At 52.8% G+C, this 25,092-nt stretch overlaps 1 protein-coding gene and 1 long non-coding RNA gene across 3 annotated transcripts in view; one reads left to right on the forward strand and one right to left on the reverse strand.

Annotated features, from left to right (window-relative positions):
• Positions 1-12,362: 12,362 nt before the first annotated feature.
• ZNF703 (zinc finger protein 703) lies at positions 12,363-16,780 on the reverse strand. Its single transcript, XM_036109920.2, has 2 exons — positions 16,311-16,780; positions 12,363-15,292 (listed from the first exon to the last, which is right to left on the reverse strand). The coding sequence occupies exons 1-2, from the start codon at positions 16,551-16,553 to the stop codon at positions 13,760-13,762; spliced, it is 1,776 nt and encodes a 591-aa protein (XP_035965813.1). The 5' UTR covers positions 16,554-16,780; the 3' UTR covers positions 12,363-13,759.
• Positions 16,781-17,207: 427 nt separating this feature from the next.
• LOC144381291 (uncharacterized) overlaps positions 17,208-25,092 on the forward strand; it is a 49,736-nt gene continuing 41,851 nt past the window's right edge. Inside the window, exons 1-2 of one of the 2 annotated variants that reach the window (XR_013446201.1) lie at positions 17,208-17,439; positions 20,563-21,314. This is a non-coding gene — a long non-coding RNA (uncharacterized LOC144381291). Of the gene's footprint in view, positions 17,440-20,562; positions 21,315-25,092 lie in introns of those variants that run through there. The other variant, XR_013446200.1, reaches the window with a different exon arrangement.

The following is a 25,092-nucleotide window of genomic DNA, read 5'->3' on the forward strand; positions in this document are numbered from 1 at the left end:
GGGTGGAAAGGTGTGGGGGCCATTCCATGGAGGACTCGATTGCTACGTTAAAGGTTTGGCCTTGATTAGACAGTGGGGAGCCAGTGAAGGCCTATGGGTTTCCAAGAGTAAGAAACACATTCTCCTGTATTTCATTAAAATATTATCTTCCTGGAAGAGAGAAAGCCAGGTCTCCCACAAGCTTCACTCTTGGGCAAGAATCTTGTAATTATATGTTAATTTGTGTCATTGTTAGTTCAATTTCTGTCTCCATCAGCAGCTGCCCACATCACAGTTCCAGGAGATAGAGAACCTCAAAACTTGGCCCCAGGGCATTCCCTGAAACTCCAGGGAAGAGGTCCTGTCAGCCGCAGACCAGTCTCCTGTCTCCCTCTTGCTTGCTGAGATGGTTGTTGGTGCTCTGGACCGTGGAGTGACTGGGCGGTCACATTCTCCTCCCAGCTCCCCGCCCCCCCCTTCTGGTTCTTCCAGGGCTCGGGCTGAGTTACTGAGTTTTTGTCCTTTCATGGAGGTACGGCTACAAGGAAAGGATCTCACGACAGGAGCATTCGGCTGATGTTCAGGTGTGGATTTTCCTAGCCTGAGACACTCTTCCTTTTTTATTACCTGGCTGACCCTGCTCAGTCTTCAGGTCTCAGCTTCATGGTCATGATCCCACAGAGGCTCTCTCTGACCTTCGTTCTAAACAAGGGTTCTTTGCTACACCCTCTCTGGATGCGCTGTAAAAAACACTTTGCTTTTCCTTCATTGCTACTACCACAATTTATAATCCTACATTGATCTGTTTCATTTTTTTTTCTTATTATTAGTCTGTAAGCTTCATGAAGGCAGGGGCTGTGTGTCTTTTTGCTCGCTATTGCAGGCCCAGATTGGAGCCCAGTGCCTGGTAGGTAGTAGATGCTCAGTAGATGGTACTGAATGAAGGCACTGATGGTGCTGGGTCCATCTGGGGGCTGGAGCACCTAGCCACTGACTGGGCCATTGGTAAAGGGTGGGATTGGGCATTTACCCAGTGGCTTGGGAGTGGGTAAACTATGGGTTTTTTTCCTTCTCTTTTTCAGAAGGAAAGGGAGAGAAGAAAACATGGAGTGAGGAGAGTAGGTTTGGGTTGGTATTCTTGGAAACCCTCTCTCATGGCCTGGCCCCATGGAATCTGCTCCATAAGAGATCATGGGAGACGGCATTGGTTATAGGAACCCTCCTTCTCCTCAGATAGAGTCCCCGGACCTTGGAGCCTGGCTTGAAAAAGAAATCTATGGATGTTCCGAAAAGAAACAGCATATTCCTGACCCCAACTACTTGTCACTGGCCTGTTCCTGAAGGATTCTGAGCTTAGAAAGCCCAAAGAGGTTTTGGGCACCCTTCTTTCACCCAAAGCATGGTTAAGCTGTAATCTGGGGAAAATAGGAAAGCAGAAGAGGAAGGGAAGACTAGAGGGTTTCAAGCAGGGCTGGTCTGCGGCAAGCAGCAGAGGGGAAAAGTTAGTATTGAGGTGGGCAGGAGAACACCCTTCTTTCCTTCTCTCCCCTCCTTCAAGGTACTCTCCCCACTGAGTGACCTTGAGGGTTGTGAGAGCTGGAGGAGGCAGAGGGGAGGGCAAGGCCCTCAAGACACGAGGGAGGCAGGGAGGCAGGGAGGCTCTTTATCCTGATGGTGGTTCTTCTGCAGGGCTGGGACCACCCCCAGGGGCATTTGGAGTTGCAGGGGATGGCTGTGGTTGTCTCCACGACTGCGGGTTGCTACAAACGAGTAGTGTCTTGAGACCAAGGATGCTAAATCTTCTGCCCTACACCAGAGGGTCCTGCTCAATAAAGAATTGTCTTGCTCCAAATGTCAATTGCGCCCCCTCTGAGAAACAGAACGAGACGAGTGCGGAAAAGCAAGGACTTTAAGGCTTTATCTCTCTGGGGACTTAGATACCCCATGGTTTCTGTCCCCAGGGCTCTTGAGGTCCATGGAGGAAAAGGGGACAGGCCTACCCTGTCCACTGGAGCATGCGACATGGCGCTCAAGGAGAACCTGGGTGACTGTCCTGTTTGGTGCCCTCTCAGCCCTCCTGCTGTACCCCTCAAGCTTGCCAAGCTCTCCGGGAGCCCCATGCGCTCACACCAGACCTCACTCAGCTGTGCTGGTTAACTTTTTCCATATGCCGGGCCTGCCCCTGCATCAGAAAATGAGGGAGGATGGGCGAGAGATGTGCGGCCAGAAGGGTTGCGGGTGGAGGCGGGGGGTGGCCACGGTGATGTCCGAGGGTTGGTGGGAGAGGTTTTTTGGGGGGGCGTCGCCGAGGGGAATGTGCGGTGGTGGGGGGGGGGGAGTCAACGGCAACACGTTCTAGCCTGTTGGGAGGACGGCTGTTGGCACCAGGAGAAATCCATCCAGCGGAGCCAACCCTCATTAATCATCCGGGCGGCTGAACTGCCAGGTCCTTTCAAGATCTTTCAGGAAGGGTTTTCACCCAAAATAGAGTTGAAAATGTGCTGGGCCCTACTCAGAATCTCATCAGTCTGGGCATTATGGGAAGTGTCAGGCAGGCTGTGACAGACAAGGCCCACTCTGTTCAAGGGGTCCTGACTCCCACGGCCTGTCATATCAAGCGCCTGATCAAATTTGACAGCTTCATTTGTACCTACAGAATAGATAAAAGGGGCTGTTCATTGAAACAAATGGAGGGGAAGGGGTGGGGGAGGGAAGGGAGGTGAGAGGGAGTGTGTGTGTGTGTGTGTGTGTGTGTTGGGGGGAGGAATGGCACTGGGGGTGGGACAGAGGGGAGGGTGACGTTTGGAGCAAGGGGTGCAAAGGAGGATGCTCTCCAAGAACATTTGCTCTAACACTCCCAGAGAAGGGAACGGGGGTCAGGGAAGACAGGTGAGTATCAGGCAGGGGATGGGTGTGAAGGCCCCACCTATCACCACGACCCTCTCTGTGTGCTGGTCCCTGACGCTGTCACTGGGGCCAGGAAGGTGGACCCTGGGAGTAGGAGCACCCAGGGCGGGTGGCTGGAACTGGACGAGCAGGGCCAGCACAGTGATGCATGTTTCAGTTCCGAGCCTTGAGCTGAATTGTGCAGAGCCTCACTTCCCTCTGCCACAGCCCCTTCACTGTGCTTACCTGTGCTCTGTCCGCCCTGAGGCTGTTGCCCGCCTTTGCTGGGGTTGGGGTTGCTGGGTGCCACACCTGTGCTGGTGGCCCCCGAGGCACGGACTGCCTGAAACCATACTGGCCTTCGTGAGCCCTGCCGATGGAAGCCTGTGGGTGTGAGCTGGAGGGACATCCTCCCACACAGTCTGGCTTCGGGCTTTGCTCAGGCCGCCCCACTGGCCTCAAAGACCTCTCCCCTTCTTCCTCTGGGGGCCGGGTGAACGAATGACTCCTTCCAGCTCCCAGGGTGCTCTGAACGCCTGGCACTTTCTGTGAGTCCCCTTCACGTGTTACTGTCAGACCTTATTTCACATTATTAGTATGTGTTTGTACGGAACACTTTGATAGGAGGGGCCGTGTCTTATCCATCTTCTGTCCTTTGATAGCACTTAGCACAGGTAGTAGTTTTTCAAGAAATATCTCTGCAAGTACAAGTGCACTGCAAAGTTCAGGTGTGACCGTCAGGAGGTGAGCCTGGGATCAGGGGATTTAAAGTCCTTTTCTGACCTATAGTCTTTAGAGGAGAGGGTCTGAAGATGGCAAGGCCCTGCCTACCCTGCCCCCACCCATCTGGTGCCTTTGGGAGGTTTCGAGAAAGTCCCCCTTCAACGCTGATGCAGCCAGGCCAGGTGTCATTGGCTGTCGACACCTCACTTGCACCCTTGGCCGGATGCTCTCGTGCAGGACACCAGCCTCACAAGAGCACATGGTGGCCCTCGTGACCAGAGTATAGGTTTTGGGAATCAGATAGACTTGCTAGGGATCTTGCTTCTACGGCTTACTGGCTTTGTGACCTTGGGCGAAATGTGTTCCCTAATAGACTCACCACAGAGAATTGCTGCCAGGAGTAAACGAAGCCTTGTGTGGAAGGTGCTTAGCACAGTGCCCGGTGCACCATGAGCACTCCATCAGTGTTAGAGAAGGAGAAGGCCGTGTCTGGTCCCTGTTGCCCAGACTGTTTTCCTTTCAATGGAGAGCACATACAGTTCATCAAACAGTACTTGTTTGCCAGTGACCATCGATCATTATCACTTTCAGTCAATCCTTACCTTTTCGTAAGTTTCACAGATGAAAGCATTCCTAGAGTCCAATACACAGGAGGTCCCTACCCTTCTCGTAAGGAGGGCTTGTCAATATGCTGCCTCAGTGCTCCAGCAGGTGGTTCTTTGCAAGCCACCTGGTGGAGATCTGAGGACTGCAAAGTATGCAGAAGGTCACAAATCTCTTTGAACTTCAAGGTCTTATAGCTCTGAGATCCAAGGCCACGCTTGTCTGGCTGGAGCATTCCATCCCTGGAGGCACCTGTTTCCTGTGATTTCGGATGCAAACTTTCTCCAGGTAAACAGGGCTCAGTGGGTTTGGAAGGAGTTTCTGTTTGTTGAGGCCCGAGGAAGCAGGGTGGAGGTGAGCTGGAGGGAGGGAGAGGAGAGTTCGGCCTTACTCACGTGTGGCCGTGGGCAGTCATGCATACTTTCATCTCAAGCACAGACTCAGCTTCCCCCTGTGTACAATGAGCACGGGGAGGGCAGGATGGAAGCTGGTCAGAGCTCGCAGGGAGCACCTGTGCAACCCCCTCTAGCTCTTCTCTCCTTCTGGGCACGAGGGGTGGGGGTCAGCATCCTCCTGTCCTCGCAGTTAGGAGGGGCCAGGTGATTGGTTCTAGCCAGAGGAGTACGAACAGATGAACAGAAGTGACATATGTCATTTTGGCCTGAAACACGTAATTGTTTGTGCAAGATTCTTCAGCTCTTCCCCTGCTGTGACCGAGGATGTTCCTTCATTAGTCACTGGGTCTGATAAATTATGTGCAACCCTGTAATGATTTCTGATGTGTCACCTTGGTTAGACAGTCCCCGGTTATCTGAGAAGGAATTTTGCAGATACGATTGTAGTTCCTAATCAGTTGACTTTAAGTACATCAAAAGGGAGGCTGTCTGGGGGTGGGCCTGACCTAATCAGGCAAGCCCTTTAAAAGAGAGGCTAGGTTTTCCCTGAATTTAGAGACTCCAAAGGGCTCATGTCAATATTTTCAGCCTTGGCTCTTCCCGCCCGACAGACTTCCAACTTGCTGAGTAGCCACCACAGTTTCATAAGCCAATGCCTCACAATAAATGCCTTCCTTTATTAGTGGTTCTGCTTCTCTGCTCAAACCCTGACTGATACAGAGATCCTTGTCAATGAGGGAGGTGCAGTAGAAATGAGAAATAAGCCTTTGTTGTGGTAAGTCCCTGAGATTTTGGTGTTTGTTTGTTACGGCAGTGTAATCTGGCCTATACTGATCACCACGACAGTATTAATAGAGCTCTTGGTCCATCATATATTTTAGCTTGCACATCTGACTCCGACTGGAATGTAGGATCCTTGAGGCAAGGCCCATGTCTCTCTCATCTTTCTAGACCCCAGAGAAGACCACAGTTCCTAGTAGGCAGTGGGGACTCTGTAATGTTTCCCCAGTGAGTCAAACCCCTTGCACTGAGCAGCATCCCGGCTCCTGGAAGGGAGAGGCAGGACCGAGGTAGTTGGAAGTGCATCTAGCACAGTCCCAACCCATGCAGGCATACTGGCCAAAACGTTTTGATGGGACAGATCCCCGTAGTCTATCCACCTGTACCATCTAGACTCCCTTCGAAACAAAGTCTGAAGCTATTGGCTTAGTGCAAAGAGTTTTATAATCAGAACTGTGTTAGCATCCTGGTTCCACAGCTCTTTAACTGTGAGACTTTTGGCAACTTGCTTAACCTCTCCACATGGTGGTTTTCTCAGCAAAGGGAACTAGGGGTTTATTGTAAGTATTAAATGCCCAGCATATATCATTATATTTAACCATGCTATGGAGCACTCAAAATGGTGCTTCTTGAGAAACCCTAGGTGGGCCTGGCCTATTGCTTCTGCACATTTGTTTAGCGGTCTTTATATACAAAATTGTCAAAGGTAAAAAGGAAGAGCATGATCACACCATTTATTTATGGACAGGGTATAAACCTGTACGTAACTCGCACTACACACACGCACACATTTATAGGTACACATACCCAGGAGCGCAAACGGGACACAGGGAATGGGCATTGACATTTTCCAAATTACTATTCGCATTCTAAAATCTGGCTCTGAGTTAAACTCCGGAAGGATCATTTTATCTTATGTTCCAAAGAGCTGTGGAGATACCCAGTGCTCACTCAGAGCAGAAGTCCCCCCCACCCCTCCATGGTTTGATTTTTATCTATTTTTCACTTCTTCTCTTGCCAGTTCTACCTTCCAAAAGCAATCAGCTGTAGGTTACAAAACATGTGATTCTTTTCATAGACCTTGGTTTAACCTCCTAGGATTCTGCACATTATTTTAAATAATTTTTGACCCACTTAAGCACCCAGACAGTCTTTGAAATACCTGCATCACTGGAAACTCAGCATCTCCTCAAATTAAAAACATATTTTCATAATTCACTTTGTTGGAGTCACTTCTCTGGGTGAAAAATTCACATGACAATATTTTTCTTCTGTACACTCCACCTGCTGCCCCCCCGCCCCCCCCCACCCCATCAGTGAGGTAAAGTCACGAAGTTTCTTTCCCTGGATCTTTCACACTCACTGTCCTGATAGGAACTTTAGAATTCTATTTGACTGGGGACCAGGGACTGAGAAACTCAGAATATTCCAGTTAGAAAGGGCTTCAAGATTATTGGGCCCAACAGCTTCATTTTAGAAATAGAAAAATAGACTCAGATTAAGTGACTTGCTCAAAGTCACACAGCAATTAAATTCCAGAGCTAGAAGAAAATCCCAGTTTTCCGACTCCCATGTCTATGCTCGTTCTACCAGATATGCAGTGACTAGACTTTCTGGAGTTTCCTAGAGTGTCCTAAAGTTTACCAAAGTCTATTTCTACCATTTGTCTCTATTTTGAAGTTTATGAAATATGGTCACTTCATTTTCTCTCAGCCAGTAGGTTCAACTTCTTTTCTTCTTCTCCTTCTTCTCTTTCTTCTTCTTCCTCCTCCTCCTCTTCTTCTTCTTCTCCTTCTTCTTCTTTCTTCTCCTTCTCCTTCTTCTTCTTTTCTTCATCTTCTTCTCCTCCTCCTTCTCCTCCTCCTTCTGCTCCTCCTCCTCCTTCTTCTTCCTCTTTTTAAGATTTTATTCATTTATTTTAGAGAGGAGAGAGAGAGGGAGAGGGAGAAGCAGGCTCTGTACTTAGCGCAGGGCTCAATCCCAGGACCCTGAGATCATGACCTGAGCTGAAATCAAGAGCTGGATGCTTAACCGACGGAGACACCCAGGTGCCCCTCAACTTTTTTTTTTAAGAGAAAGTTTTCCCAGCTCATCTGTGATCCAAATCCACTGACAGCTTTTCCTGTTTTAGGAAGTGTTAATAATGCCGGTGATATACCTCCACCCTGGGAAAACTCAGAAAGGCACGTCATTTAGGAAGAAGTACAAACCATTTCCATGCCTGGCATGCTCTGTGGAAGGTGCAAGTCGATTAGGGAGAAAGCGGGTGGAAGGAAATTCAGATATGCTGTATATAGTGTTAGTGAAGCCTGGTCCTTGGTCTGCTTTAGAAATGGAAATTACCGGCTCAGGGGCTCAAGTTCCAGCTCTCTTATCCCTATGGAATGAAGGCCTCATCCATCTTCCAGCCTTCAAAAAAGGAAGGGCCTCCAAGGAATTGGGGAGCCTCCCAACAGATTGAAGCGTCCATGGCAGAGTGCCCCACATCAGCCCCAGTAGTCTCCCCCTCCGGCCCCCGCAGCCTGCCCATCTGATCTTCACAATTAGCACCGGCTTACATCCTGTCCTATTCTCCGCTGTCTGCACGGTACGATTCAGCACTTTATTAGATCAGCATAAATGCAGTTATATGTAATGCTGTCTTGTTCCCTGTCTCATGGGTGTGTCTTGTCTCCCCCAACTAAATCAGACCAGAATTTCGTCTGAGTTTTCTCCTGCGTCTCATGGCATCCAGCACTGTGCTGGGCACGTAACAGGAATCCTGCAGATTCTGTGGCCTTCGATGACTGACCGCCTGGAAGTATAAGTCCCCAGATACCAGCACTCTAGTGTCAAGCTGCCATTTCTCTACTTTTGTCATTAGATACATCATTTGTCAAAACATTAAATGTGCAGTTGGAAAGAGGTAGATATCACTCTCATGGTCCCTCGACCTCTTTTGAAAAGTTGAAATCAACCTCTGGGCTCTATCAATCAGTTTCCCACAAAGCCCCCAGCCTTGCTCCCACCCCCGGACCTGGGCAGATGTGTGTGTGTGTGTGGGGGGGGCGGTTTGCTTCAGTTCTCTGTTTTTGGCCTGGCTGCACCCCTCTCCTGTGCAGCCTTCCCCTCCTGTGCTCGGACCCAGGGGCCGACAGCTGGTCTGGGGGGACTGGAGGAGGAAATGTGGGCATGCTGAGTGTCACAATAGGACAGGCTTTGTCCAGGGGCCATGGTGAGTCTCCACTGACCTTGGAATGGAGTGACTGGGGACAACTGAGGGGAGGCAGCTTCCTTCCCTCTCTAGGCTGCAGGGTTGTAATGTGTCCTTTGTTGGTCTGGGCCCCGGGAGACTGCCCCGAAGGGAGAGACTCGAGGCTGTTCCCTCCCTCCCGGACAAAATGGTGCATGCTTTTCCTGTTTAAACAGGGCACAGTTGTGAAGAGCCCTGACTCCGCACACACCAGGGCCCGGCAACGGCTGCAATAAATCAATAGGAAAATAGAAGCTGCCAGTTAGACTAAACAAGTGCATTTGCAAAGACAGCTAGCCCTCATTAATCACTCTGACAGTCCTAAAAACACATTTCCCCTTTAATGACTGTATTTGGATAATCAGTGCTTTTTCCTCCTCAGTCAGAGTTTGAGTAACAGACAGCTGGTGTTATTACAGCCATTGGGGAGGGAGGGCTGGGATTAGGGTCTACGGAGAGCCATCCACTGGAGGTCTCCTCAAACCGGGTTGGCTGCAAAGCTGTTGTTACACAATAATGAGGGGGAGCTTTGTATCGCCATTGACGGCTCCCGGGCGGCCATGTGCGAGTTCCCCCCAAACCTCGACACCCACCTGCATTATGTGAGCACAAAAGCCTCATGTTGGGTTTTATGAGCTTTGGCAGATTTAGCCCGGGCTGGGGAGGCAGGAGTTTCTCTGGCAGCGAGGTAAGAAGATGGGTCGATGTGATTTGGCTTTGTTTCCTTTAGGTGACTTTGGCTTTCCGGAGAAAGTTTGAAACCCAGCACATTCCTCTTTATAAATGATGTAACACATTAATGCACAGCACATTATGAAAATGGTAATTCAAACCCATAGTGCTCCAAATTAAACCATACATTATCGGATGCACTCAACCATCTATTTTGCAAAAAGACAGGATGAATGAAATCAAATCAAACAGAAAACTGGAGAGCAGCTTCCCCTACAGAATGATTAATAAAGTGCAGAGCCTCAGGATTATTGCAAGACGAATTCCACGGTAACCCAGACATACATCAGGCAGGAGTTAGCTCATATATTGAGAGACACGTCACAGTGTGCTGGGTAGGGCAAGGCAATTATGGTGGCCCCAGCCTCCCCCTTCAGCTGCGGATTTCTCAGGAGGTGGGTTTGGGGGGGGGGGGACGATGACTGGCAAGTTAAAAACCGAACACCACGCTGTTCTGTTTGTGTCAAACCTGTATCCGAGAGCGAGCCTCTCCTCCCTCTCCTCCCACTGCTGCCCACGAGGCCACAAAAATAACCAGGCAAGAGGTGTGAAAATCTGAACCGGAGCCAGGAACGTCCAGTGTCTCAAGTTCCAGCTCCGAGCTTCCACCCTTCCTGGTGCCTTGGGAACACAGGCCCCATTTCTGGCGCCTGGGAGAGATTAGGAGGAAGAGGGGGGAGGAGGGCTAGGAAGAGAAGGAGGTGGAGAAATAGAAGGTGGAGGTGATTCTTGAAGAAAAGAGTTGCTGGATGAATTAATTATGCAAATAAGCAGTTGGTGGGGAGTATTATCTCTATTAAAACAGCAACTTTGTTTAATGAGAATTTAGCTATTGAAAGTAACCAACTCTCCACCAGCTAATTAAAACAGCCACGTTTCCTAGGAACTGGCACCCATTTCTGGTGAGCAGGGCTGACATTTCAGGGTGAGAACTGGGCCACTCCAGACTACCCTGCTTGCCCTTTGATGTCACAATGGTAGCTGGGGACAGCCCATTCCAACTAGGCACACAGCATCCTTCCCAGTCTGCAAAGACCACCAATATATTTTCTGGGGAAACTCAATAGTCTGAGAGGTTTCTAAGCTCCAGGTGAGCCAAGCAGCTCTAGAAACGTGACTTTTGCTATACAGAGAGTTCACTCTTCGAGACAGCGAATCTATTTCTTTCTCTATCCCAACAAGAGGAACTTAGCTAGGGAGGTCTGGAGACCGCAAAGTTTAAGAAAGAGAAAAGTTCAAGTCTTCCTGCAGAGGGAGCAATTTCCAGCAGTTTTAGCAGGCATTAAAAAAAAAAAGGTATCTGAAGGAAAGGGAAGGACTTGAGAGGAAGGGAAGATAGGAAATAACCAACAGCAAACAAAACAACAGAGAGAAAGAAAAAAACAAAGCTACTCGTAACATTTCAGGGCTTTTAAAGATTCTGGCCAATTTGAACTTTGAGAACTCGGAGAACGATAATTCCCCAGGAAGACCCTGAGCTGGTCCCAGGGCGGCTTCTCCAGCCCATTCTCCAGCCCTTCTCCCTGACTCCCCCTGCGGCCCCCACGTGCCCAAAGACACCAGCAGCCAAGGTCCCTTCCCCGGGGACACACGTAAGTTCTTACGGTGGCCAGCACTGACATTTTCTGCAGAAGCAGCCTGAGGTTCTCTTGATTAATGAAGGAATTTTGTCCAGAAACAAAGATATAGTGGCAAAACTTCAAAAAACAGTAATCACCCCCCCCCCAAACCATCTAACGTTGAGGTTTTGTCAAGTCCCGAGGCCCTCCTGCGATTCTCTAGCGGGGTGTGGCGTGGTCTCAAGCAACGCGGCGGGGCGGAGAGAGCATCCCTTCCACGCCACCCTTCCGCACTTGACCTCGGGTCTACCGACGTTTCAGAGGCACGCAGTTCGCACCAACTGCGCGGTAAGTCGCAATCCTCACAGAAAAAGCCAAGCGAAACTACAGCACAACAACCGATCCCAAAGCGGCACGGGGCCAACGCGGAGAGCAGCCAGGAGGGGGCGAGGCAGCCCACTTTGAAGTGCGCCCAACAGGTGGCCAGGCGCGTCCCAGGTGCTGGAGGCCGAGAGCACGCGCGCCCCGGCCGGGTGCCCCCAGAGCTGGCGGCCTTGGCGGCTCACCGCCGGGGATGGACGTGCAGGTGGCCCGTCCTCTCCTCCGGGCTCGCGGAGTCCCCGCGCAGTGGGGCGGTGCCCGGCCCTGGTCCCAGCATCCTGGTCAACGGCGCCCCATCCTCGCCTGTCCGAGGATGCCCAAGCCAGTGTCAGTCGTATGAGCTCAAGACAACAGGGACCGAGAGTGGCTTCAGAGTCCCGAGTAATCACCGCGCCTTCTCAGCAAAACCACAAACCCTGTCCAGAGAAGTCTCTGGAGGCGCAAATGACTGGGGTCGACATCCCAGCGCTGGCCTTGGGGAGCCCCCAGGCCTTGCAAAACACCAGTCTCAGCAGGCGCATTTACTCTTTGATTTCAAGGTGTATAAAAGGCAGTCAAGAAGAGGAAATTATTCGCATTTCGAGTGGGAAGCGCGGAAGGCGTCGTCGGGGCTGGCATCCGTCACTCGTCTTTATGCCACTAGGTGGCGCCAGAGGCACGTCGACTTTGCATACCTGCAGGGCTCTGGGGCCGGTGCTGCCAGGAGCCTGAGCCCCGCGTCCTGGTTCCTTTCCCAGCCCCTTGTACCTCGACTCTTGGCCCAGAGGAGAAACCGCATCTACACACTCCCTCCACCCAGTCCCCAGGAAATGTCAAGGACTTTGAAGGGAGCCTGGGAGCTAAATAACCAAGTGGAAAAGAAAAAAAAAAACCATAAAGGCGGTTTTATGTTATTTGTAATGCGTTGGCAGAAGTTTTGTTTTTTTTCCTCCCCCACCCCTTTCTTGAGGAAAGGCATTAAACTCGACCTTGAACGGAAATCTCAGAAGGAAACCATAAGGTATTTAAACAAGAATAAAAGAAGGACATCTGCTCAGGTGTCTGGAAGTGGGACAGTGGGTGAGGCAAGAGAGAAACACACCACGGTGTGAATATAGCCAAGTATTCCATTTATTAACAAAATAAGTCTTACCAAGGGAGAGCTCTATTCATCCCAAACAGGCCCCACAGCCCCCCCGCACTGCTGCATAAGACCAGGAGGGAGGGAAGTTGTGGGGAGAAGACCCAGGGGTCCGAGTCTTCAATCCCAGTCACTGAGGGAGCCCACGGCCAACTTTGGGGATTCTGTTGGGTCAGGCCTGGGAGGGGGTGATGGGGCTACTGTGATCCGTGTACTCCCCGACTCCCCAGCTGTCCCCCAATGGAGCTACCAAGGTTGTATTGCCCTCTGATATGGCCACTGGTCTGCTTTGGAGGGATCTAGCAAGAATCACTGACCCTACCCCTACCATCAGGAGAGGGATCACTGCCCCAATAATGGAGAATAAAACAGGACTATCAATGCACTTTGCAAAATATAAAGAGCAAAGTTTCACACCAGCAGGGCCTCCTAGGACTTCTAATTGAATAAGATGAGCCCTACAGGTCCCCCACCTGCAGGCAGTGTGACTACCGGGTGTTTGGGGCCATGAAAAGTCTGGAAGGTAGAAAGGCTGTTCAGAGGCCACTTGGGCCTCTCTCTCAGGGGGAGCCTCCTGGTGGGGTCAGGGCTCTCAGTGCTCAGAGCAAGACAGAGGAGCAAGGCTCTAATTTTGGGGGCCAGGGTGCAGACCAAGGACCCCAGAAGGAGAGGGTTGCAGGGGACGAATCACAGAGCAGAGTTCTGGGTCAACAGAACACAAGACCTCTTGCCACCAAGGCGGATCCCTGCACCCCCCAAACACGTTACAAAAAATATCTCCTCTCTGTTACTTGTACAAAGGATAAAACAGAACCTCAAATGTAAGGAAACAAGAAGAAATGAAGGGGAAAGAGGGGAAAAGAGAAGGGGGAAATGTAGTCTTAACGGTTAGGAAGCATGCAAGAAACTCCCCAGGAAGGGAAAACAAATAGAAGAACCCCAGAACCCCAACACTCCCTCCTCCCCCTAAAACCAAACCAATCAAAAAAAAAAAAAGAAAAAAGAAAAAAGAAAGAAAAAAAACCAAGCAAAAGGAAAAAAAGAATCTTACATCTAAGAAAAAGAAAAAAAATAAAGGAAGAGGGGCGGGGAACATGTAGTTATTTGTGTGATTAATATTATTATTTGGGGAACACAGACTTTTTGCATACCATTGACTCGTGTGGGCCGTTAATGCACTTATATTCCCAGCTTGTAAGCTAACATTATAGTAAATAAATACACAGTCCGGTGGGGAGGGTCTGGGCGGGGGATCCCGGCAGGGACAAGCAGAAGTGGAGGTTGCAGCGGCGAGGCGGCAGGGGGGGGAGGGAGGGAGGGAGGCGGAGGGGGAAAGGAGAGGAGCGGCGGGTGGGTGCAAGAGCTGTGGTTACTGGTATCCCAGTGCGGAGGCTGAGGCTAGTCTCTGTCCGTACAGCGCATACGGTGAGTAGTAGGGTCCGGCTGTGGGGAGGGAGGGCACGGCCAGGCCCCCAGCTGTGGATAAGTGGCTCTTGCCATAGGGGTGGTACCGGCTTAGCCCCAAAGTGTGTGGACTCCGCAATGACAGCGACCCGGGGCTGCCGGGGGCGGTGGGCGGGGGGAGGTGCAGATGGCAGGAGGCGGCGGCCGCGGCGGCCGCGGCGGCGCTGCCCAGGCCCGAAGCCCCGGGGTAGGCGGCCAGAAGTTTCTCGGCGCCCGGCAGGGCCGTGTGAGTCCGTAGGTGGCTGAGCAGCTCCTCCGAGGTGGCGAAGCGCTTGTCACACGGCCCGCTGGCCGCCACCCAGTTGCAGCTGTGCGGCAGCGGTTCGTTCTGCAGCATGAAGCCGTAGGTGTAGAGCGGGTGGCCGGGGAGCGCGGCCTGGGCGGCGCTGGACGAGAGCGCAGCGGGCTGTAGCGGGTGCCCGGGGTACACCAGCGGGTAGCCCCCAGCCTTCAGGCCGGGCCCCGCGGGGTCGTGCGCGCTGCAGGTGGAGCAGCTGGAGCCGCCAAGGTGCGAGGCGCTGTGGTAACCTCCCAGGCAGTAGGGGTCGCGGCATAATCCCTGCAGGAAGGAGGGCGGGGAGGCCCCGGTGAGCGGGCTGGAGCTCGGGGGCTTGCCCGGTGGCAGGCCCAGGCCCCCCGACAGCTGGCCTCCCACCAGGCCAGACTTGCTAGGATCCAGGCCAGGCACGAACTGAGACGGGTAGCCGGCGTAGGCGCCCACGATGGAGCCGTGGTAGCCGATGCTGGAGGGTGGCAGCGGGAACACGGAGTGGCCCGGTTTGTAGGGGGACACCGGCGCCACGTGGCCGGCCCCCACCAGGGCCGAGGGCGGCTCGGACTTGCGCCCGGAGGCCCCAGCCTCCGCGCCACCCCCGTGTGCGCTGGGCTCCCCACCGCTGCCGCGGCTCACGGCCGCAGCCTCCGGGCTGGGCTTGGGCTCCTGGTCTTTCTTGTCCAGCTCCCCGCCGCCACCCCCGCCGCCGTTCTTGCAGTCAGAGTGGTGCGGGGAGCCGCCCCGGGAGCCACCAGGCGAGGAGGACGACGACGACGCAGAGACCGGCGCTCCATGCGGGGGGAAGGGCGTGCAGGCGGCGCTGGGGACCCTGAAGCCCGCCTTGTCTCCTGGGGACAGGGAGGACGAGGAAGAGGTGGAGGACACGGAGGAGGAACCGCCGTCTTTGCGGGAGTCGCCGCCGCCGGAGCCCTTGGAGTAGGGCTTGAAGCTGGACTTGTCCTCCGCAGGGGAGTCTCCTAGCTGCTTGAGGGCCGCAGACGCGGAGGCGGCGCCCGTGGAGGAGCGGCCGGGGTCCTTCTCCGGTCCCAGCCCGTTGGCCGCCGCCGCTACCGAGTTGAGCTTGGACGAGGGCGGCGGGTCCGGCTTGCCGATCTGCGAGCAAGTCTGGGCCAGCAGCGCCAATGGACTCTTCTTGGCGTCCAGCTGTGGGAGACAGCGGCAAGGGAAGGGAGAAGGGGGTGAGACCGGCAAACCGACGGAGCAAGCGGGGTGTCTGGGGAGCTGGGTGGGCGCGGAGAGCCCCGGCGGCGGCGGCGGCGCGACGGGACGGGAAGGCCTGGGGGAGAGGGTCTGAGAGCAAGGGCCGGGCGGGGCGGCGCAGCAGGCTGGAACTGCGCTCGCAGAGCCCGAGTGGGATCCCTCGTTCCCCCGGGTCCCAGAGCGCGGCTCAGGCCCGGGGAAATGGGGCAGGAGAAGTGGTCCACCAGAGGCCGCCGCGGGAGGAGGTGACTGGTCTGGAGTCGGGGCTGGGGGAGGGGCTGTGACTCGCCCCCTACCCTCTCATCTTCCCCTCCCCTGTGCCCAGGAGAAAACTTATTCCTTCAGTTTGGGGAACTTCGCTTGGGACGGGTTTCTGGCCGTGGCGCCGCGAGGTAGGAGCCGGGAGAAGCGCAGTCTAAAGCTTGGACTGCCGTTGGCGCTCTCCTAGTAGCCCCTCCCTCCCGGGGAGGGCACCCAGGGAAGTGGGAGGAAGAAAGACCTGGGATCGGGAGTGCCGGGGCGTAGTGCGCTCTAACCGGATGGGACAGAGGCGGAGTGGGACGGGGGCGATACGGAGTCAAAGAGACCAAACCGGTGTGTGTGTGGGAGGAGGGGTGGTGGAGCGGGGGAGGCAGGAAAGGAGAGATCATCTCTAGCCTGGAAACTGGGTGCCAGAGGAAAAGTAAAGGACCCAGTGGAGACTCCAAGAGCAAACCCAATCCAAAAGCAAACACATAGCTCCGAAAGGCGAGCGTGGAAGGGGAAACCTTCCACGGAGAAGCCTGGGGAGAACCCGGTGGACTCCGATCCCTGTTCCTTCGGTCCCTCCTCACCCCGTCCGCCGCCGTGGCAGGACCTGGGCGTCACACCGAGCCCCGGGGCGCAGGGAGTAGGGCCGCGGGCCCGGCCGTGGTGGGTGGAATGGGGCCGGCGCTGGGCGAGCAGCGACCAGGAGACTGACCTCAATGGGGCTGACGGGAGTGGAGGACAGCGGCTGCAGGTACTCCGGGTGCAGGAGGTGGCCGGTGTGAGCGCTCAGCATCTTCAGGACCCTGATAGGGAGCCGGTTCGCCTGGCGCAGGGGGTCCGCCGGGGGCAAGAGGGACACCGCCGCCGGCACCGCCGGCCTCTTCCCGCCGCCGCCGCTGCCGCTGCCGCTGCTTTCGGGTGTCCTTGGGTTAGATCCAGCGGGCGAATCGCTCATTTGGAGGAGGCAGCGCCACTGGGGGGGCGGGGAGGGAGGGGGAGCACCAGGGAGGCGAGCTCCCGGGGCGGGTGGGCTCGCTCCGCAGCGTCGAGCGCGGTGCAGCAGTCGCTGCGCCTCCACCCCTCCTCCACCGACGCCGCCGCCGCCGCCGCAGCCGCTAGCCCCGGCGAGCAACACAAAAACCTTCGCCTTCCCCGAGCCGCACGTCAAATAGCCGCGATCGGCAGCCACACTTCAAAGGGATCGCCGCGCCCGCCCAATCGCAGCTCTCGCCGGGACCCCGGGGCGGGGAGAGCGGCGGGCGGAGGCCGGCGCCGCCGGTGGGAGGGGAGAACCTTAAAGGGGCCTCGCCCGCGCGCCGCCGCAGCCTCGGCCTCTACCACCCGCCGTACTCCTCCCCTCCCCCCAGCCGGGCCGCCCTTGCCCCGGGGTCCCATAGAGGACGAGACTTCTCCAGGACCCTGGGCTCCGCGCCCTATCCTCCGCTGGCTTTCCTGTCTCCCTCCCCTCTCCCTTCACACCGCCGGGGGTGGTGCTGGCCGGGTCAGTCACCCGCCAGCCGAGTGTGTCTGGGGTGGGGCGGATTGGGGTGGGGCGGGGGGGGGGTAGGGGCGCAAGGCGCTGGCTCCGTCGCAGCGGAGTCCCAGCCTCTCCCGGAGGCCGCCTAGGGGCGGGCCACGCCTCCAGAGCGCCAGCCTAGCTCGGCCCTGCTCCCGGCTCTGCTCCGGCTCAGCTCCGGCTCTGCTCCGGTCCAGCTCTCTTTCCCTAATTGGCTTCTCCCTGGTGTGCTCACTTGGAAGCGCCCGAGCCTTGGAGGCGTCCACGGCTCTCGGGACGCGGCGTCGCCGCTCCAACTACTTTGAGCCTGTCCTGTCCGAAGCCTGTAAGTTTGAGGACTCCCTTCCGGGGTGAGATGGTCGCGACGAAGCGCGGTGTCCTAGGCTGTGCCCACCGCCCGGACGCGCCTGGCGAGCCTTGCCTGCACACTGATTTATAGGTTCGGTCCTGGGTGTGTTTCAGGTTTCTTACAGTGTCTGTTTAGAGGCGCACAATTCCCTCACTGCAGCGCGCCTAGCTGCTATTTTGGGGGGACCCAGGATCACTGGAGAGGCCAGTATCTCAGAGGAGGGGGGTGGGAATCTCTCTCTACGTGCTGCACGTCGATACAGACTCCAGAGTTGCGCCTTCCCGTCTTCTCTTCTCGTGGGGGAAAATGCACTAGCTTTTCCCAGGGAAATCTTGGAATAAAAACTTTTGTTAAAAATAAGAATACCCTCCCCCTCCCTCCCCCCGCCTTTTAGATTAAGTGTGTATTGCCGGCTTCGCGCTTGGCAGAGATTTTAGAGAGTCATAAGTACTGACATTAAAGTTCCCGGTTGGCGGATCATCAGAAGGTGAAGCTGGTCCTTTGTGCGCCGGCCTCTAGGGAGACCACTTTCCCGTGCTCTCAGCGGCCAGTGGAGGCGCGCTGGTGTCGCTGCCTCCCTTCGAGTACCACTTTCTCAGACCCAATCCATCACGCTGATTGTCAGGCCTGTCACTCGGGGCATATTTCTCCGGGACTACCCCTCCCTGACTCTGCCGCGTTGATCTACGCCTTGAAACAACATGAGAACCCAAGATGGGGATAGGTGATTTCAGAGGGGTTCTCCAAACGGAAAGAAAGAACCCTCTCGGAAATAACAAATAGCAATCCCGGCCATTTATCATGCTCAGGAAAGGAGGCAGCAGGCACCACTCCCAGGCCATATCAATCATACACTAAACTAAATGTACTCCCTGCATCCCTGCTGTTTTTTGGGGTATGCATAGATCTCTTAGAAATTACACAGGCTCTGCCTACCCCAGTTTTAATCCTGGTAAAGTCAGGTTGAAACCAATGCTAAGGGATGCCCGGGCTGTGAGGTGTCTTCCATATTGCAGCAAGAGGGGTGCAAGAAGGGGGGGTGATCCCATCTATGTGGTGGTCTCTGCGGCCCCCCCCATGCCAGCCTTTGTGCTTTCTGACTTCACTGCCAATGCCAGTACCTCATTCAAAAGTCCATGGCAGAGCTGCTGCAACCTACAAGCCTGTTTGGCTTTGGGGAAATTGCTACCCAGACTGAGAACAGAAGAAAGCCTTACAGACTGGAAAAGGGTGGGCCTCCATAGGCACCCTGGAGGAGGATGAGCTGGGAAGAGAGGAGACCCAGGAGGCAGAGAGAGATGAAAGACTCCTTCTTGATTATTGTAACCAGCCCAGCTGCGAGAGCCAGCCAAAAAATCCTTCCAGGACCCAAGCAGATGTGTGCTAGGGATGATTAATGGGAAATCAGTTGGGAGCAAAGGGGAGGGGAAAGAGAAGAGGAATTTGGAAGGAAAAGAGGGGTAGGAGGCAGCAGAGAGGAGAGAGGGGAGAATAGAGGACGACAGAATATTTAGAGGAAAAGAGAAGGAAAAGGTAGTGAATGATTGAAAGGAAAGGAGAAAGGTGGGGATGAGGATAGAATGGGCAGGTTCTGGGTGGGAGGTGAGCAGTTTGCCTTGGTAGTAATATATGGTCCTTAAACACACACGCACACGCACATGCCCACAAAACCCCACCCACATTCTTAGCTCACAGCAGTGATCACAGATAGGAACAGTGGACGCCTGACAGCACTGAGGCCAGACCAGGCCTGTTTCCCCTCTCCTGGAAAGTGCTAGCAAGGGAATGGGGACACCTTTCCTTTCAGGGTGCTGGTGAGAGCAGCAGCTCTCCTCTGGCTGAATCCACCCAATTGCCTTAGGAGAGGAAATGGGATACCATACTTAGACCAGGGGCCTAATTAAAACACGAAGAGACGATGATTGCAATCGGTATTTGACATTCACTTAGCTGAAGCCCTAACCTATGGAGTCCTAACTGGGGCCCCAGTGGCCTACAGCAAGGGCATTATTCAGAGGAATGGCTTGCCACCTGGGAGAGAGTAAGGCTCAGTATTGAGTTGGGCCATATTTATTTCAGGCATGACATATATAGCATGGCGCTAAAGGGTGTGGTTCAAAAGCCCCTGCAAGATGTTGTACAGGACATACGGCCCATGTCCTGGCCTTGCAGAAAAGTGGCAGATGTATGGTTAAGGAGCCTCCCTCTCTCCAGGACCTGCTCAGGTTGCCCTGGGAGTGATTAGCACCATTAAGATAGGATGGGGTGAAGGCTGCTGGAGGATGCCCCATGCCATTCCGTGTGTCAGGCTCTCCATAAGCCTTAGGTACTGTTCTCCCCATTTCCAGCTGAAGAGAGTGAGGCTGGAAAGGTTAGTCCCTTCCCTAAAGTCACTTGACCGGTGAGTGGCAGAGCGGTCACTTGGAATCGGGTCTCTCAGAGCCAGGCCTTCGAACCATGCTGCTGTGGTGGGCCTGGGCCAGGGCGATCAACCTCCCTTCCCTTTTCCCCATGTATGAAATGTAAGAGTGGCCTCCAAGAGTCAGGAGGCCAGAAGCAGACAACGTGTGTCCACATGTTCAGCCCTTGGCACAAGGGGAGTCCCAGGTGAATGATGGCTGTGATCCATGCATCCGTGGGGCTGGCACTCTGGAGACCAGTCTCGGCAGTAACTGGATCTGGAGCCTCCTAGCACTGGGGACCGCCCGCCCGCAAGACCCAAGCCGTCCCAGAATTCGACCCGAAATGAGAGTAGCCCTCCCCCAGCCTCCAGTCAAAATGTGTTTTTTTAAAAAATGTCCCCCACCCCCCAAGCCATCAAGAAAATCCTTTAGGAAATTCTGAATATTTATAGATTTTTTTTCACTGCTTCAATTTACATAAAATTCACCGCCCAGGAGAAAATGCCTGAGTCAGGCTGAGAGCTAGAGGTGGTGAATTTGTTGTGTGGGGGTTAATGTGGAGTTTTCAGTCCTCGCTGAGGCAGAATTGCCTGAATGATCGCCTCTCTCTGCATAACACTCAAACCCTAATGGCAACAACATGAAATAATATCTCACTGGGTAACTATTTACATTTTTTTTTTTTTTTTTTAACAAGCTGTAAGAACTCTGAAAAGTCTGCCTCATAGAGAACTTGGTTTTCCTCCCTGGCGCTTAATATCTTTCATCGGCTGACAATTACCGCCTTGGCCCGGAGCCCTGATTTAGAGCCCTGCGCTCAGGGCCCTCGCAGGCACTTCCTCTGTCTGCCCCATCCCCAGCTTCAGACACAGCCCTGGGCAGGAGAGGGCCCGAGGGGCGAGGACAACCAGCCTCGCGGGGAGCCTGCTCAAGGAGCTCCCTCCTCTGCGCTCTCACAGCCTACTGTGTCCTATGATTACGCTTCTCACTCAGCATCTGCCCTCGTTTGTCGACTTGCCCGTTCTCCCATTGGACTGTGACTGCTTCTGAATTGTCCGCGGCCTCTTTGTATTCTCACTGCCTAGCGATAGCTTCCCAGTGGCCAGCACCGAGAGCCAAGCATCGCTGCAAGCACTCTGCCCGCAGTATCTCATCTAATCCTTGCAGAAGCCGGAAGAGATGGGTCCTCTCTCACCCCGTTTCACAGAGGAGGATGTGGGGGTTCAGTCACTTGCCCAAAGTCCCAGCTCCTGAGACGTGGGGCTGGGAAGTGAATCTAGGCCGTCCGTCATAAGTGAATGTTTGTTGCTGAATGAATGAGAATTTTACCTGTAGAGTGCTATTTGTTTACATCTCACCTCACTGGATTCCCAAAAAGATTCAAGGTGGATAACTTGGTGTTTTTCAAAATGTCAACTATACAAACCTGTGAAAGTATCTTTTCCCAAATCTGTGTTTCCGTGTTCATCATTCCCCCCTCCGCACGCCCCCCCAACAATTTTCTGAGTTATTTTGGGCAGGTGTTTTCATCCCTTTGGACTGATGAAGAACAGGACACCGAGAATTTTATGGGGGAGCCTAAAGTCACACAGTGAATCCCTGGCAGAGCCCCCGAGAAAAGCACCCCCCTTCTCCTATCAGGGCCCATTGTGGTGTAGTGGGGAGGTAACTCCTTTTGATAAAAGAAAGAGGAATTAACTACTTTTCCTCCCCCTAGAATTTCCTTTGGAGATGTGGTGGGAAGGAATGGACAAAGGAAATGTAGGCTGGAGCTTATCTTCCAAGCCCTGGTGTTTGATCCGGGTCCTTGAGCAGGGTGCTTTGAAGAAGTGGTTTGTTTCATTTATCTCCTATCAGCCCCCAGGGAGATAGGCAGGGCTGGCCTGGGAGACCAGTGGGAGTAGGTGTGCGTTTGAAGCTCTTCCCCCTTCCTCTGCCCCGCCCCGAACGCCCCATACAGCAGCCTCAGCCCTGGGCATTCACCCTTGACTACTTTGCTCCTTTGGGCCTTCAAATTTCTTGGGGATTCCTCTTAAATTACAAATACTCCTATTTTAATAGTCAGCCAATGCCCCAGTTATGATTAGCAGACAGTGAGTGTGTCACCCAGGGTGATAATAACATTTATTGAGCACCTACTGTGTGCTAGACGCTGTTCTGAACTCCTTGCATGTGATAACTCTCTTAGATGGGCACTATTATTATGCCTGTGTGATAGGCGAGGTGCTGAGGCCCAGAGCTGTGAAGTAACTTGCCCCAGGTACACAGCTAGAACGTGGTAGAACCGGGATTCAAACCCAAGTAGTTGCTTCCTGGGCCAATCTACTGTGTGCAGAACTGAGGGAGAAGGAGGCCTCTAGCAGGGAGAAACTGAAAACAAATGACTTTAATTGTTTTCCAGAGCTCTGGTCTTCTCAATCAGGAATTCCCTTTCATCCCTAGGAAGGACAAGATGGTGGAGAGGCAATGGAGGAAGAGAAAGAAGTGAGGGGAGCATGCATTTAATTAATGAAACTGGATTGAATTAATCCATTCAATGACTGTTTATTGATCACAGGCCTGAGGTGATCCCCCAAGGTGGGTGAGGTCCAGAGCAAGCCAGCACGCACAGTCCACAGCTCCTGAAATGCCGGGCAGCCCTTGCTTCTGAAGGAAAGGATCTGTGTGCTTCTTTGCTGATGAAAAAAAAAAAAGTCAGGAGGGCTGAACTTAATCCTGCTCAGTACCCCGTAGTTTAGTTACCCACTGTTCTTAAGTGCATTTACTCAAAGTTAAATTCAGATCCACTAACATTAAGGGAGCACCCTGTCGGTGCCACTATAAACCATCCTAGGTGTGTTCAGGCGCCGTCTCTTGCTTAGTTATAAGGGGAGTCCCGGAGTAGAGCAAAGGCCCCTGAAAGAGATGCAGGGAATGTGCCTGCTGAGTTTCCACCAGCTGGAACCAGTGGGCACCCCAGGCCCTCCAGAAGACCTCGCTTGGCAGGTGGCAGACTGTGAGAATGATGTTTCTCTGGTCCCTCACCTCTGCCAGGTAAGCCTTTAAACTTGCCAAAAGTGTGCACCTCTCTGGGCTGGGCTTGCCACGACTGGGATGTGCTGCTTCAAACTCATTTCAACGGAGACGATTAGAGAAAAAAGGGTGAGCTGCTCCGGCAGTGGCTCAATTATCACTGGTTGTATTTGATGAAACCAAATTCCAAGATGTCAGAACAATTTCAAGGAGTTTTTGTTTCGGTGGCCCTCTGCCAGCCTTGCTCAGAGAAGGAAACCGAAGAGGCCAGGTCCCCACCGAGCCCCAGGCCAGAAGGATCCAACTCTAGTGGTCCATTTGGGAGTGGGGATTTACATAATGAACTCCCTCTGAACGTGATTTAAATTATTTTTTATTTTGTTGAAAAATGCATTTATTTATTTATGACGAAGTGCATTCCCATGGCGCCAAATTCCAAAGCCATGAGAATGAATGTACAGTGAAAATACCTCCCTCTCACCAGCCCGCCTCTCTCCCCAGTGCATCAGTGCTAGGCGTTTACGGCCCATCTTTCCAGAGATCTTTTGTATTTATATTAGCAAATACGTGTATATTCCTTCTTTCTTTAGTACACAAATGGTGACATATTAAAGAAATTGTTCTGCATTTGCTTTAAAAAAAACTTAATATATTTTGGAGATTTCCTCATATCTATTTATTTTGTAGTTTCCTGGCTTTGTTACACAGATGTGCCACAGTTTATGTGACTGGTCCCCTCCTGGTGGACATTTGGATGCTTTCTAATCTTGCTGCTGCAGTGATTTATCAGATATAAGTATATGGGTATATATAGAATATATATCATTTTCCATGTGTGCCAATAGAACTATAGGGTGATATTCCTAGGAGTAGAATTGCTGGGGCAAAAACTACATATGTTCCAAAAAAACCCACTCCATTTAAGAGGGTTGGGAGGAGACAATTGGGGTGAATTAGAAGTTCAGCCGAGACACTTAGCCAAGGAAACATGGGGGACACCTCCAGGACCTTCTGGTGACATTCATGTGGAGAACTTGAAAGGCTCATTTCCATCTTTGGATTTAAAAACAAAACAAAACAAGCATGCTTCTCATGACCCTGCCTCCTCCCCTTCCCACCTTCTCCCTCGTTTAGTAGGAGAAAAAGGAGGAGACGAATATTCAAGTCTGGCCTGAAAGAATCCAAGATATTGGCAAATACACCTTTTAATACAGCCAACTTTCCAATTAGTGAGCCCCAATAAGAACTCTGTATCATCTAGACCTTTCTTGTTTATGCTCACTGAAAGGCAAAGGTTTGTGTCAAAGACAATGCATAAAATGGTTTTGGTTGTATCAGTCAAGGTTTATCTCCAGACCCAACCATGAATTTCCAGAAGGAGGCCTGTGAAGGATTGCAAGACATCAAATCATGAAATCAACAATTACTGTTAGTCGTGTGCTCACCAAGGCAGTTTTCATTTTCATTTTATTTTTATTTTTTATCTTTGAAGAGGTATTACCTGCAAAATTCAAAGGTACGAAAGGGCATGCATGTATGATTTCTCAACAAGGGTTGCAGTGTTTCGTTGCCAAGAATCCCAGCAGGAGCACTACTCTGGTCCCCTCACTTCTGGTCCTAGGCCTGGGCCTCTGAGTCAAAGCTCACTTTTCCTTAGTAACCTTGACCCTGTGGCGATGGGAGAACCGTCGGGACCAGGCAGAGTGTTGATAAGCTCTTGGAATCGGGATACATTTACATTCCAGGAGGTCTAAAGTAAAAATCTAACATCTTGAAGAACTTTCCTCAGGCATCCTGAGGCAGCTCTCACATGTCTCCAGGGGCCTGTCATTGATAAGTTCAACACAACCAGTTTCTGCCAGGCTGTCTTCATTTTTCTCATTAATTTCCTTAAATAAAGAAATCAATGAACAAATAATTGAACAAAACAAAAACCAAACAAACAGCCCGAATAGCCACAGCCAGAAAAAGTACAGTAGTTCAAAACCATGAGTGGACTGTGTCCTTTTCCTTTCGTTCATTCCTGTCCTGCGGCAGGCCTGAAGGGGCTCTCAGAGGTCCCTCCCTTCTCTCTAAGCTGGGTGAATTTTTCACCACTGCAGTCAAAATGCATGATGACAATCTTATTTGTGACAGGAGACATGTTTTAAAACAGTTGTTTTAAAACAACTGACAGAGCTGCAAGATGGAAAACGACAAGAAGGTGCGATTTTTT

This window comes from Halichoerus grypus, chromosome 3 (assembly GCF_964656455.1).
Source record: "Halichoerus grypus chromosome 3, mHalGry1.hap1.1, whole genome shotgun sequence".
Taxonomy (NCBI): Eukaryota; Metazoa; Chordata; class Mammalia; order Carnivora; family Phocidae; genus Halichoerus; species Halichoerus grypus.